The following is a 12,904-nucleotide window of genomic DNA, read 5'->3' as shown; positions in this document are numbered from 1 at the left end:
GCCTTGCGAAAGTATTCGGCCCCCTTGAACTTTACGATCTTTTGCCACATTTCAGGCTTCAAACATAAAGATATAAAACTGTATTTTTTTGTGAAGAATCAACAACAAGTGGGACACAATCATGAAGTGGAACGACATTTATTGGATATTTCAAACTTTTTTAACAAATCAAAAACTGAAAAATTGGGCGTGCAAAATTATTCAGCCCCCTTAAGTTAATACTTTGTAGCGCCACCTTTTGCTGCGATTACAGCTGTAAGTCGCTTGGGGTATGTCTATCAGTTTTGCGCATCGAGAGACTGACATTTTTTCCCATTCCTCCTTGCAAAACAGCTCGAGCTCAGTGAGGTTGGATGGAGAGCATTTGTGAACAGCAGTTTTCAGTTCTTTCCACAGATTCTCGGTTGGATTCAGGTCTGGACTTTGACTTGGCCATTCTAACACCTGGATATGTTTATTTTTGAACCATTCCATTGTAGATTTTGCTTATGTTTTGGATCATTGTCTTGTTGGAAGACAAATCTCCGTCCCAGTCTCAGGTCTTTTGCAGACTCCATCAGGTTTTCTTCCAGAATGGTCCTGTATTTGGCTCCATCCATCTTCCCATCAATTTTAACCATCTTCCCTGTCCCTGCTGAAGAAAAGCAGGCCCAAACCATGATGCTGCCACCACCATGTTTGACAGTGGGGATGGTGTGTTCAGCTGTGTTGCTTTTACGCCAAACATAACATTTTGCATTGTTGCCAAAAAGTTCAATTTTGGTTTCATCTGACCAGAGCACCTTCTTCCACATGTTTGGTGTGTCTCCCAGGTGGCTTGTGACAAACTTTAAACAACACTTTTTATGGATATCTTTAAGAAATGGCTTTCTTCTTGCCACTCTTCCATAAAGGCCAGATTTGTGCAATATACGACTGATTGTTGTCCTATGGACAGAGTCTCCCACCTCAGCTGTAGATCTCTGCAGTTCATCCAGAGTGATCATGGGCCTCTTGGCTGCATCTCTGATCAGTCTTCTCCTTGTATGAGCTGAAAGTTTAGAGGGACGGCCAGGTCTTGGTAGATTTGCAGTGGTCTGATACTCCTTCCATTTCAATATTATCGCTTGCACAGTGCTCCTTGGGATGTTTAAAGCTTGGGAAATCTTTTTGTATCCAAATCCGGCTTTAAACTTCTTCACAACAGTATCTCGGACCTGCCTGGTGTGTTCCTTGTTCTTCATGATGCTCTCTGCGCTTTTAACGGACCTCTGAGACTATCACAGTGCAGGTGCATTTATACAGAGACTTGATTACACACAGGTGGATTGTATTTATCATCATTAGTCATTTAGGTCAACATTGGATCATTCAGAGGTCCTCACTGAACTTCTGGAGAGAGTTTGCTGCACTGAAAGTAAAGGGGCTGAATAATTTTGCACGCCCAAAATCTGAGGTTTGTAGTTTTTGAACTCCGCACCTATCGAATACACAGTGGGATATTGGTTGTTGCACTTCCTAGGGCTTCCACTAGATGTCAACCGTCTTTTAGAAAATTGAATGAGGCTTCTACTGTGATGTGGGGCCGGATGAGAGCTCTTTGAGTCAGTGGTCTGGCAGAGAGCCAGGTCCTGGTCACGCGTATTTCACATGAGACCGACCTGCGTTCCATGGCTTTTCTACAGACAATGGATTTCTCCTGTTGGAACGTTATTGAAGATTTATGATAAAAACATCCTAAGGATTGATTCTATACTTAGTTTGAAATGTTTCTACGACCTGTAATATAACTTTTTGTCCGACTGGACCTGCACGAGCCTTTGGATTTGTGTACTAAACACCCTAACAAAAGTAGCTACTTGGACATAAATAATGGACATTATCGAACAAATCAAACATTTGTGGAATTAGGATTCCTGGGAGTGCATTCTGATGAAGATCATCAACGGTAAGGTAATATTTATGTTATTTCTGATTTATGTTGAATCCAACATGGCGGATAATTATTTTTTCTTTTCTTAGGGCCGTTCTCAGATTGCATGGTTTGCTTTTTCCGAAATCTGACACAGCGGTTGAATTGAGAGGTATATCTATAATTCCATGTGTAACACTTGTATTTATCAATATTTATAATTAGTATTTCTGTCAAATTGATGTGGCTATGCAAAATCACTGGATGTTTTTGGAACTAGTAACGCACCAATGTAAACTCAGATTTATTTTACATAAATATGAACTTTATCAAACAAAACATACATCTATTGTGTAACATGAAGTCCTATGAGTGTCATCTGATGAAGATCATCAAAGGTTAGTGATTAATTTCTCTATTTGTGCTTTTTGTGACTACTGTCTTTGGCTGGAAAAATGGCTGTGTTTTTCTGTGGCTTGGTGGTGACCTAACAATCGTTTGGTGCTTTCACTGTAAAGCCTATTTGAAATCAGACACTGGTGGGATTAACAACAATATTACCTTTAAAACGGTAGAGATTTGTGTTGTTTTGAATTTGGCGCCCTGCACTTTCACTGGCTGTTGTCATATCGATCCCGTTAACGAGATTGCAGCCCCAAGTTTTAACAAGACAGAGAAACCAGACATGCTCAAAGGTTTCCGTTTGAGGTCTCTCGGTTGGCCGGGCATGGTGGCGTGTGCCCTGTAATCCAAGTCACTGGCAGGCTGAGGTTGGTTTTAGTCTATTCAGATGTGGGTCGAAGTTCCAGAGTTTAGAATGTTGAGATGTGGGTAGAGGTTATGTTAGAATTTAGACGAGTATCATATCAAATAATGTAATGCAGATAGGCTGTGAATGGCCTCACACACCAGTATGATAGGTGGTGGTGTATGCATCTAAAAATTGGATGCGCTCAGACAACCAAATCCTAAAGAAGAAGACACTCACTCATTGCTCACATGGAGCACTCCAAACATAAGACTATGAAAAAAAATTTCATAACTCATAAATGATGGTTATGAAATGTAGCAAGTTGTAAATTCTGCAAAAAACATTTCCACCCCGAAACTGAGAACAGTAATAGAGTTGAGTAAAAAGAGTCTACCCTGCCGGAAGCAACTTCAGCATACATTTTCAGGACCCAGGTTCACTCAAACATCTTTATTTTTTACTCTTGACAGTTACAGCTGATTTCGGGATTGTATATTGATTCGTTAAATAGTTCTCACCTTATGTATTCGTTTGCCTCTGAATTGTTTGATCAAACTTTTCGCCACAAGCTCCTGATATCACAGCATAAAAACTAGTTTGTCGTGAATTAGTCCAGGGTGCATGTGCGCCCAGCTATATCCTGTCCCTGGCTAAAGGGCAAGCTCATTGTCAAACTACTTAAATACTGCACCCTCAACTTCAAAACTCCTTTGCTAGTTATACAATCATGTAACTAAGAAATTTGCTGTAAAGAAACTTGAAAATGAGTTATTGTTTTGTTGAAGTCATGACTAGTTCGAGCAATATGTAGTGGCATAAAACAACTGTGGCGAAGGATCCAAGTTCAGTTTTGAGATCCACCGGTGTCACTGACGTAGGGTTAGCTGGACGTTTCTAACTGGTTTTGGAACAGTGAAAACAGGCCGCCTCTCCCCACTTGGCTGGATGGGATATGTAGTGATTTTGCCAACACAGCCAGAAACAGTAACTTCTCCCTTGTTTAATGTTTCTCTCATGCAGAAAGCTGGTGATGTTTGTTGTTGTTTATTCAGCAGCCAGCTTCCTTTCGACATATGTCTATCCAGAGCCCCAAACACCAGTGAGCCAAGCCCTGCTGCTGCCCGAAGACATCTACTCACTGCTGAAGGAACTGAGGTAAGTTCACGTTCTGCAACATATCTTAATGTATCGGTCAAACAAAAGTTAGTATTTGTAATTCAATTTTGGTGAGACAAAAAAGTTGTCTGAAAAGGGAGAACAGTACCGATTGTACAATGAGAGTGCAGATTTATACAGTTGACCCCTAAAACACCATCTTAATTATCTGATTTAGTGAAGACATTTAGCAAAGTCCCGGGTCATCATTGACAGCGTCCTACAGAGTTCGAACCTGCAAAGCCGCAGTCTAGGGACAGCAGTCTACGACTTGATAACATTTGTGGTCTCTGAATTAAGCTTGTCAACTGTATTGCACCAAAAATTGCTCTCCTTTGGTTTTGTTCAATGTTTGGAAATTCACTTATATGAAATATATTTTTCAAAAATCAAGTCATAAATATATACTCATTTACTCTGGTCTTCTTAGGCGGTACTTTGAGAGCCCAAAATGTATAATCTCATCCTCTTCAAAAACCTGCTGCACATGGGAACAGGCTCACATGATGACTTGTTTTCAGATTCGTTTTATAGGTTTGGAGAAGGTATTGTACAAAACAGTTCACAAAATGGAGTTCTCCATTTTTTTTAAATTTAAAAATACTTATTTGCGTAATCTTTTTCCTCTCACCTTGAATAAAACAATTGAGTCCCACTGAAGTACTCATAGTATAATATACATTTTGGAAACAAGACCACTGCAGACACCAACACTAGAGTAAATTAAATTAAGGAGTAGAGAATTGCTTGTTATGTTTATGGTAGATATGTCCTGAAAAGACTGACCCCAACTCCGACTAACACACAATAAAAGGGATTAACAAGTTCTAACAGTTTATTTTCATAGCGAGTATAGATTTCAGCATCTCTATAAAAACTTTACAGATGGTAAATATTATACTTACTGTACAACAAAATAGGTCCCTTGTACTGTATGCAAAAATACTGTACCAGGATTTCAGTCTAAAGGCAGTTCACACAGTACATACTGTAGTTCTTCAGCCTGAAAAATTGGAAGGGTGAGGGCTATACAATTCAGACTTAGTAAAATATTTTCTGCTGTACCAAAATAGGGTTAATTTCAAGAGTTTATTCTGTGTGACTAGACAAGCCTCTTGGCATCATGCTGTGTTAACATAAGACACATTATTTAAATAATCTCTTGCACTTTTTGTCAACAAGAAAAATGCTTTAAACATTGGGTTGAGGAGGTGCAGTATGGGTGATCTTATGTATACATTAACTAAGCTACTCTGGTCCAAGTGTTAAATGGCTGCTAATATTTCTAATCAGCCTTCAGTGATACAAATGTTTAATGAAACAAGATAAAACAAGGAGATATGACATGCTTATCAGGCACAATATTTGGGGGCAGATTGCATCTTTCCTGGAGAGGGTATAGGTCAAAGACAAAAAAAAAACAAGTCTCTTTAAATGTTATCCAGCCCTTAATCTGTAATGTGAATGAAATGTGCAGTGGTAACAATCGGATACCTCTACAGTGCATTCGGAAAGTATTCAGACTTTTTCCACATTGTTACTTTACAGCCTTATTCTCAAATTGATGAAATACATTGTTTTTCCTCAATCTACACACAATACCCCATAATGAGACAAAGCAAAAACTGGTTTTTAGAAATGTTTGCAAATGTATTAAAAGGAGTAAAGGACAAATATTCAGACCCTTTGCTACGAGACTCAAAATTGAGCACAGGTGCAACCTGTTTCCATTGATCATCCTTGAGAAGTTTCTACAACTTGATTGGTGTCCACCTGTTGTAAATTCAATTGATTAGACATGATTTGGAAAGGCACAAACATGTCTATATAAGGTCCCACAGTTGACAGTGCATGTCAGAACAAAAACCAAGCCATGAGGTCAAAGGAATGGTCCGTAGAGGCCAGAGACAGGAAGGATTGTGTCAAGTTACAGATCTGTGGAAGGGTACCAAAAAATGTCTGCAGCATTGAATGTCCACAAGAACACAGTGGCCTCAATCATTCTTAAATGAAGTTTGGAACCACCAAGACTCTTCCTAAAGCTGAAAAACATCCCCACAGCATGATGCTGCCACCACTATGCTTCACCGTAGGGATGGTGCATTCAGGCAAAAGTATTCATTCTTGGTTTCATCAGACCAGAGAATCTGATATTTATCATGATCAGAGTCCTTTAGGTGCCTTTTTGCAAACACCAAGTGGGCTGTCGTGCCTTTTACTGAGGAGTGGTTCTGTCGGGCCACTCTACCATAAAGGTCTGATTGGTGGAGTGCTGCTGAGATGGTTGTCCTTCTGGAAGATCTTCCCATCTCCACAGAGGAACTCTGGAGCTCTGTCAGTGAGCATCAGGTTCCTGACCAAGGCCCTTCTCCCCTGATTGCTCAGCAGGTTCACCTTCTAACAGGACAAACACCTTAAGCACCCAGCGAAGACAACGCAGGAGTGGCTTCATGACAAGTCTCAATGTCCTTGAGTGGCCCGGACTTGAACCCGATCGAACATCTCTAGAGAGACCTGAAAATAGTTGTGCATCGACACTCCCCATCCAACCTGACAGAGCTTGAGGATCTGCGGAGAAGAATGGGAGAAACTCCCCAAAAACAGGTGTGCCAAGCTAGTAGCGTCAGACCCAAGAAGACTTGAGGTTGTAAATGCTGCCAAAGGTGCTTCAACAGTCTGAATACTTATGTAAATGTGAATTATGTTTATTTGTAATAAATTAAGAAATTCTAAACCTGTTTTTGCTTTTTCATTATGAGGTGTGTAGATTGGGGGGGACTATTAAATACATTTTAGAACAAGGCTGTAATGTAACAAATGTGGAGAAAGTCAAGGTCTGAATACTTTCGGAGTGCACAGTGTATGAATGCCAAAACTGAATTCTGACGTGGATAGTGAGACTGACCCAAGAAGAGATATTTTTAAAAATGTGAAGTAACAGCAATTACAAACCATGAGCAATGACTCAAAAACAAACTACTTTGTCCAAACCAGCTGCACTTTAAATATTTAAATACTTCATATACTTTCAGACAATATAAATTACATTTTCCACCATTTTAAAATCAGTACCATGAATATTAACTATCCAAAAGGCTCACATGCCAAGACATGTTTAACAAATACATCAGGGTAAGCATGTGCCTGATGTATTTATGGTACTATATTCATGGTACTGAGAAATGACATGTTTTCCCTGATGTATTTATTAAACATGTCTTGGCATGTGCTTTTTTTTGGATAGTTTTCATAAACTACCACATCACACTGCATTGGCCCGATTTCACTGCAATAACATTACAGGCTATTCTCACTGATAATCGCGTCAGATCAGAACCCACAATTTGTGAAGTCATGGAAAAATAAGTAAAGGACAAGGCACTGCTTTGGAGCTTAGCTAGAGCCTTAATGTGTACCCTAGCCTCATCACAACTGCATACAAATATTGCATTAGAATCTTGTAATTGTCTCTCCCTTGCGGGCATGTTTCATGAAAGGAATAATTCAGAAGTTGCAGAATATTTAATTATAATATTCTAATAAGTCTTAACTTAAAACAAAATAATTTACCATAGAAACTGTTTGGTAGCACATACCATCCCCAAAGCCAAATAAGATAAATAAAAAGACTACCTGGGTGAAATATCTAGAGACTATATCAGTTAGACAAACCTAAATACAGTCGAGAGCTTTTTAAAAGTTCGTCTGAGACAGACTTTGGACCGGATTCAATTAAAAGGCGCGTTAAGGCACTAGACTTTTGACAAACTTCCCTGACGTTCGAAGATCGCGTCTCAGGCGTAAATTACCTTCAAAAGTGAAGTGCTCTACGCTTATCAACAACGGGCCTTTGATTGAATCCTAGGCGCTATTCAACTTAATAGCAATAAGTCCTGTTTTGTATGGAAAGTCTTACAGGAGTCTAAAGAAAAAAGTTAATGTAGAGAATCCAATAAGCCGCCAATCCACTGGGCTACACTGTTTTCCCAAGAGTTAGTTCCAACACAGCTTAATTGAGTTCAGAGCATCACAACTTAGTGCAAAGCTCCACAATGGAAGTCGCTTGGGTTTTTGTTGAATGTTTACATTTGCTATTTCGTTACGTCATAAATAAATGCTGATCCATGTTGATACAACATCCAACCCAAATCAATCCTGAGCTGAGTAGGACAGATACCCTGCTATGTAAGACACATTGTGTATTCAATGTCTTCTCCTCCTCCAATCCCTTCAATTTAGTTGAACCTGTAATGCAGCATGGGAAATTGTATTTCGTAAGTCTGGGTTATTGGGTAAAGGGTCAACACAAGGTTATCAGGATGCTAGGAAGGCGGGATTTAAAGGTCTAGCAGGAACGTCTACAAATGTTATTTTTAGCTGGTCCCCTTCAATGTGTGCACATAATTCATTACATACAGTTCCTTCTGAAAATATTCAGACCCCTTGACTTTCCACATTTTGTTACAGCCTTATTCTAAAAATTGATTAAAATGTTTTCCTCAGCAATCGACACACAATACCCCATAATGACGAAGCAAAAACAGGTTTAGAAATGTTTGTAAATTTATTCAAAATAAAAATCCGATATTATTTACATAAGTATTCAGACCCTTTGCTATGAGACTCAATTGAGCTCAGGTGCATCCCGTTTCCATTGATAATCCTTGAGATGTTTCTTCAACTTGGAGTCCACCGGTTGTAAGTTCACTCGATTGGACATGATTTGGAAAGACACACCTGTCTATATAAAAGGTCCTACAGTTGACAGTGCATGTCAGAGCAAACGCCAAGCCATGAGGTCGAAGGAATTGTCCGTTGAGCTCAGAGACAGGATTGTGTCTAGGCATAGATCTGGGGAAGGGTACCAAAACATTTCTGCAGCATTTTTTATTTGATTTAACTAGGCAAGTCAGTTAAGAATACATTCTTATTTACAATGTCTGCCTACCCCGGCCAAACCTGGATGACGCTGGGCCAATTGTGCGCTGCCCTATGGGACTCCCAATCACAGCCGGTTGTGATACAGCCTGGAATCAAACCAGGGTCTGTAGTGACGCCTCTAGCTCGGAGAAGCAAAGAACCCATTGAAGGTCCAAGAACACAGTGGCCGCCATCATTCTTAAATGGAAGAAGTTTGGAACCACCAAGACTCTTCCTAAAGCTGGCCGCCCGGCCAACCTGAGCAATCGGGAGAGAAGGGCCTTGGTCAGCGAGGTGACCAAGAACACAATGGTCACTGACAGAGCTCCACAGTTTCTCTGTGAGGCTGGGAGAACCTTTCAGAAGGACAGCCATCACTGCACTCCTCCACCAATCAGACCTTTATGGTAGAGTGGCCAGACATAAGCCACTCCTCAGTAAAAGGCACATGACAGCCTGCTATGGAGTTTGCTAAAAAGGCACCTAGACTTTCAGACCGAGAAACAATATTCTCTGGTCTGATGAAACCAAGGTTGAACTCTTTGGCCTGAATTCCAAGCATCACATCTGGAGGAAACCTGGCACCATCCCTATGGTGAAGCATGGTGGTGGCAGCATCATGCTGTGGGGATGTTTTTCCGCGGCAGGAACTGGGAGATCAGTCAGGATCGAGGGAAATATGGACAGAGCAAAGTACAGAGATCCTCAATGAAAACTTGCTCCAGAGAAGACTCAAGGCTGTAATCCCTGCCAAACGTGCTTCAACAAAGTACTGAGTAAAGGGTCTGAATACTTACATAAATGGGATATTTCAGTAGTTTATTTGTAATAAATGTGCAAAAATGTCTAAACTAGTTTTTGCTTTGTCATTATGGGGTATTGTTTGTAGATTGAGGATTTTTTTTTTAATCAATGTATTTTAGAATAAGGTTGTAACGTAACAAAATGTGGAAAAGGTCAAGGGGTCTGAATACTTTCCGAATGCACTGTACTCTCATACATGCAAGAGGGATGGTGGGATATTGAGAGGCTGCAGATTGAACGCCATGCACTGCTAGTGCCATGTTTTTCTGGTTATTTGGGAACGTATGGGGAATACGTGCTTTCCTTAAAACTCATCAATCTTCTTCTGCAGGTATTTGAGGATGGAGTCCACCCCTTGCGAAGAGCCCCACACTCTCTTCAGCGCCTCGCACTCACGTTCATTGGCCTGCTCCAGGGCGGCCCGGTTTGCGTTTCGCACCAGTGCTTTGGACTCCCGCAGGACCTACAGTGCAACAAACAGAGCCCCCCCCCCCCGGCAAAAAAAAGCAAAAGGAAAGGAATATGACTTATGGATATTGGCATAGATTTAACATTTAACGCTGGGACATGACACAAGATCCCTTTTTGTCAACAATTAAAAGATTCAGGAGAAATTCCATAACATCCAGATATTGTTGACATGATCTCAATTTAATGTATTACTAAAAGCATTATATTAATTTAAAAACACACTCTTGGTTAGGGCCAGGATGATACCAGTATCGCAATACTCATTTGTATCATGGCAAGGAAACAAAACACAAAGCATATTTAACTTCTTTAGGAAAACAGCCCTAATGTTGGAAACAAATCATTATGTTGTCATCCAGTCACATTTATTTTCCAAGTTTGACATACAATATTTTACATACGGAAGGTTTTTAAAAAGGACAAAAGAGTTTGGATTGCGTTTTGTTGATTTTTTTTTGCCATGGAAAAAAAAAATTGTGATACTGGCATCCTGGGAGACTAAAATATAACAATTCAAGCGAACACTACGGCTGGGAGAGAGTGTGTGTGTGTGCAGTGCATTTGGAAACTATTCAGACCCCTTGTTACGTTAGCCTTATTCTAAAATCACTGAAATAAAAAAAAATCCTCAATCTACACACAAAATACCCCATAATAACAAAGCGAAAATAAATTTAGAAATACCTTAATTACATAAGTATTCAAACCCTTTGCTATTAGACTCCAAATTGAGCTCAGGTGCATCCAACTTCCTTTGATCATCCTTGACATCCCGACAACTTGATTGGAGTCCACCTGTGGCCAATTCATTTGATTGGACATGATTTAGAAAGACACCTGTCTATATAAGGTCCCACAGTTGACAGTGCATGTCAGAGCAAAAACCAAGTCATGAGGTCGAAGGAATTGTCCTTCGAGACAGGATTGTTGTCGAGGCACAGATCTGGGGAAGGACACCAAAAAATGTCTGCAGCATTGAAGGTCCCCAAGAACATTCTTAAATGGAAGTTTGGAATGGCCAAACTGAGCAATTGGGAGAGAAGGGCCTTAGTCAGGGAGGTGACCAAGAACCTGATGGTCACCGACAGAGCTCCAGAGTTTCCTCTTTTGAGATGGGAGAACCTTCCAGAAGGACAACCATCTCTGCAGCACTCCACCAATCAGGCCTTTATGGTAGAGTGGCCAGATAGAAGCCAATTCTCAGTAAAAGGCACCTAAAAGACTCAAGACCATGAGAAACGAGATTCTCTGGTCTGATGAAACCAAGATTGAATGCCAAGCGTCACGTCTGGAGGAAACCTGGCACCACCCCTACGGTGAAGCATGGTGGTGGCAGCATCATGCTGTGGGGATGTTTTTCAGCGGCAGGGACGAGTCAGGATCAAGGGAAAGATGAATGGATCAAAGTACAAAGATCCTTGATGAAAACCTGCTCAGGTCCTCAGACTGGGGCAAAGATTCACCTTACAACAGGACAAACACCCTAAGCACACAGTCAAGACAACGCAGGAGTGGCTTCGGGACAAGCCTCTGAGCCCGAGCCCGGACTTGAACCCGATCTAACATCTTTTGAGAGACCTAAAAATAGCTGTGCGGCGACGATCCCCATCCAGCTTGAGAGAATCTGCAGAGAAAAATGGGAGAAACTCCCCCAATACAGGTGGCCAAGCTTATAGCGTCATACCCAAGAAGGCTTGAGGCTGTAATCGCTGACAATGGTGCTTCAACAAAGTACTGAGTAAAGGGTCTGAATACGTATGTAAATGTGATGATTTAAAAACAAAAACAAAAATGTATTTGCAAAAAAAACTGCTTTTCATTATGGGGTATTGTTTGTAGGTTGCAGGGAATAATAAAAATAAAAGAACTAACGTAACAATGTGTGGTCTGAATACTTTCCGAAGGCACTGTAAATGAGTGTCGGTGGGAAAATGTTTTTGATGAGACAAAAAAAGACCAAAGTGAGGGAGAGGGGCAGGGTCGTACTGTGTGGAAAAGAGACGCCACAAAATATAAAAACAATTTTTTTTTAAATGAAAAGGATGACTTACAACTGAATTACAAGTGACTAGCTCCCTAATGCGAACCATCACCTCCTGAGTGAAAGTCCCGGGCCACAGCACCTGGGACACGAGGCCTTTAGCACAGGCCTCCTGGGCTGTCAGCTTCCGCCCACTCAGCAACATCTCATTGGCCTGGGAGAAGAGGGGGAGGGAGAGAGAAGACAAGAGTAGGGGAGAGGACGGGGTGAGGTTAAGCAGGAAAAAGTACTGGAATAGTATTAAGTTGTCTTTTTTTAAATAAAAAAAACATTTAAAAAAGGAGTGGGGCTGTCCCACTCCATTCTTTTTTTTGTATTGGACAGGATATTCCCCATCGCAGGAAAACCAGCCCAGTGAGTGCTACACTTAAATAGTTCCCCACACTACATCTAGACTACTCCCCCTCGGAGGAGGATTTTCAGACAATGCCGTATGAACTCACCGAGGCCACGCCCATGATGCGAGGGAAGGTGAGGGAGGCGCAAGCGTCGGGTGTCTGTCCGTAGGTGGTATAGGGCGTCTGAAACCAGGATTTCTCGTTGGCCCAGACAACGTCACACAGCGGGAGGATAGAGGCTCCGAGGCCCACCGCCGGTCCATTCACGGCTACGATGATGGGCTTCTTGAATTGGATGAATGTGTTCACGAATGTCCTGAGGATGGAGATGACAGACTGTCTGCATAACAGTCTTCTGTGGCATCATTACAAAGACTAAACTAAATCAAAATAAAGTGGCGCACACTCCATATACAGTGTAAGTCAGAAGTTTACATACACCTTAGCCAAACACATTTAAACTCAAGTTTCACAATTCCTGACATTTAATCCTAGTAAAAATTCCCTGTCTTAGGTCAGTTAGGCTCGTGAAT

The 12,904-nt window shown here is 41.0% G+C and overlaps 1 protein-coding gene across 3 annotated transcripts in view; it reads right to left on the bottom strand.

Moving 5' to 3' along the window:
- Positions 1–4,614: 4,614 nt before the first annotated feature.
- The window catches only part of LOC110529969 (chromodomain Y-like protein), a 31,288-nt gene continuing 22,998 nt past the window's right edge, over positions 4,615–12,904 (bottom strand). Inside the window, exons 5-7 of one of the 3 annotated variants that reach the window (XM_021612668.3) lie at positions 12,477–12,687; positions 12,044–12,187; positions 4,615–9,984 (exon numbers count right to left, since the gene is read on the bottom strand). In XM_021612668.3, coding sequence (XP_021468343.1) covers positions 9,826–9,984; positions 12,044–12,187; positions 12,477–12,687 — 514 coding nt within the window. In that variant the 3' untranslated portion in view covers positions 4,615–9,825. Of the gene's footprint in view, positions 9,985–10,440; positions 12,188–12,476; positions 12,688–12,904 lie in introns of those variants that run through there. The other 2 variants (XM_090181766.1, XM_090181765.1) reach the window with 2 other exon arrangements.

The sequence above is a fragment of the Oncorhynchus mykiss genome, chromosome 8, assembly GCF_057628025.1.
Source record: "Oncorhynchus mykiss isolate SJ-2025 chromosome 8, ASM5762802v1, whole genome shotgun sequence".
Taxonomy (NCBI): Eukaryota; Metazoa; Chordata; class Actinopteri; order Salmoniformes; family Salmonidae; genus Oncorhynchus; species Oncorhynchus mykiss.
The sequence above is the reverse complement of the archived record's forward strand: the minus strand, read 5'-3'. Positions and strand labels throughout refer to the sequence as shown.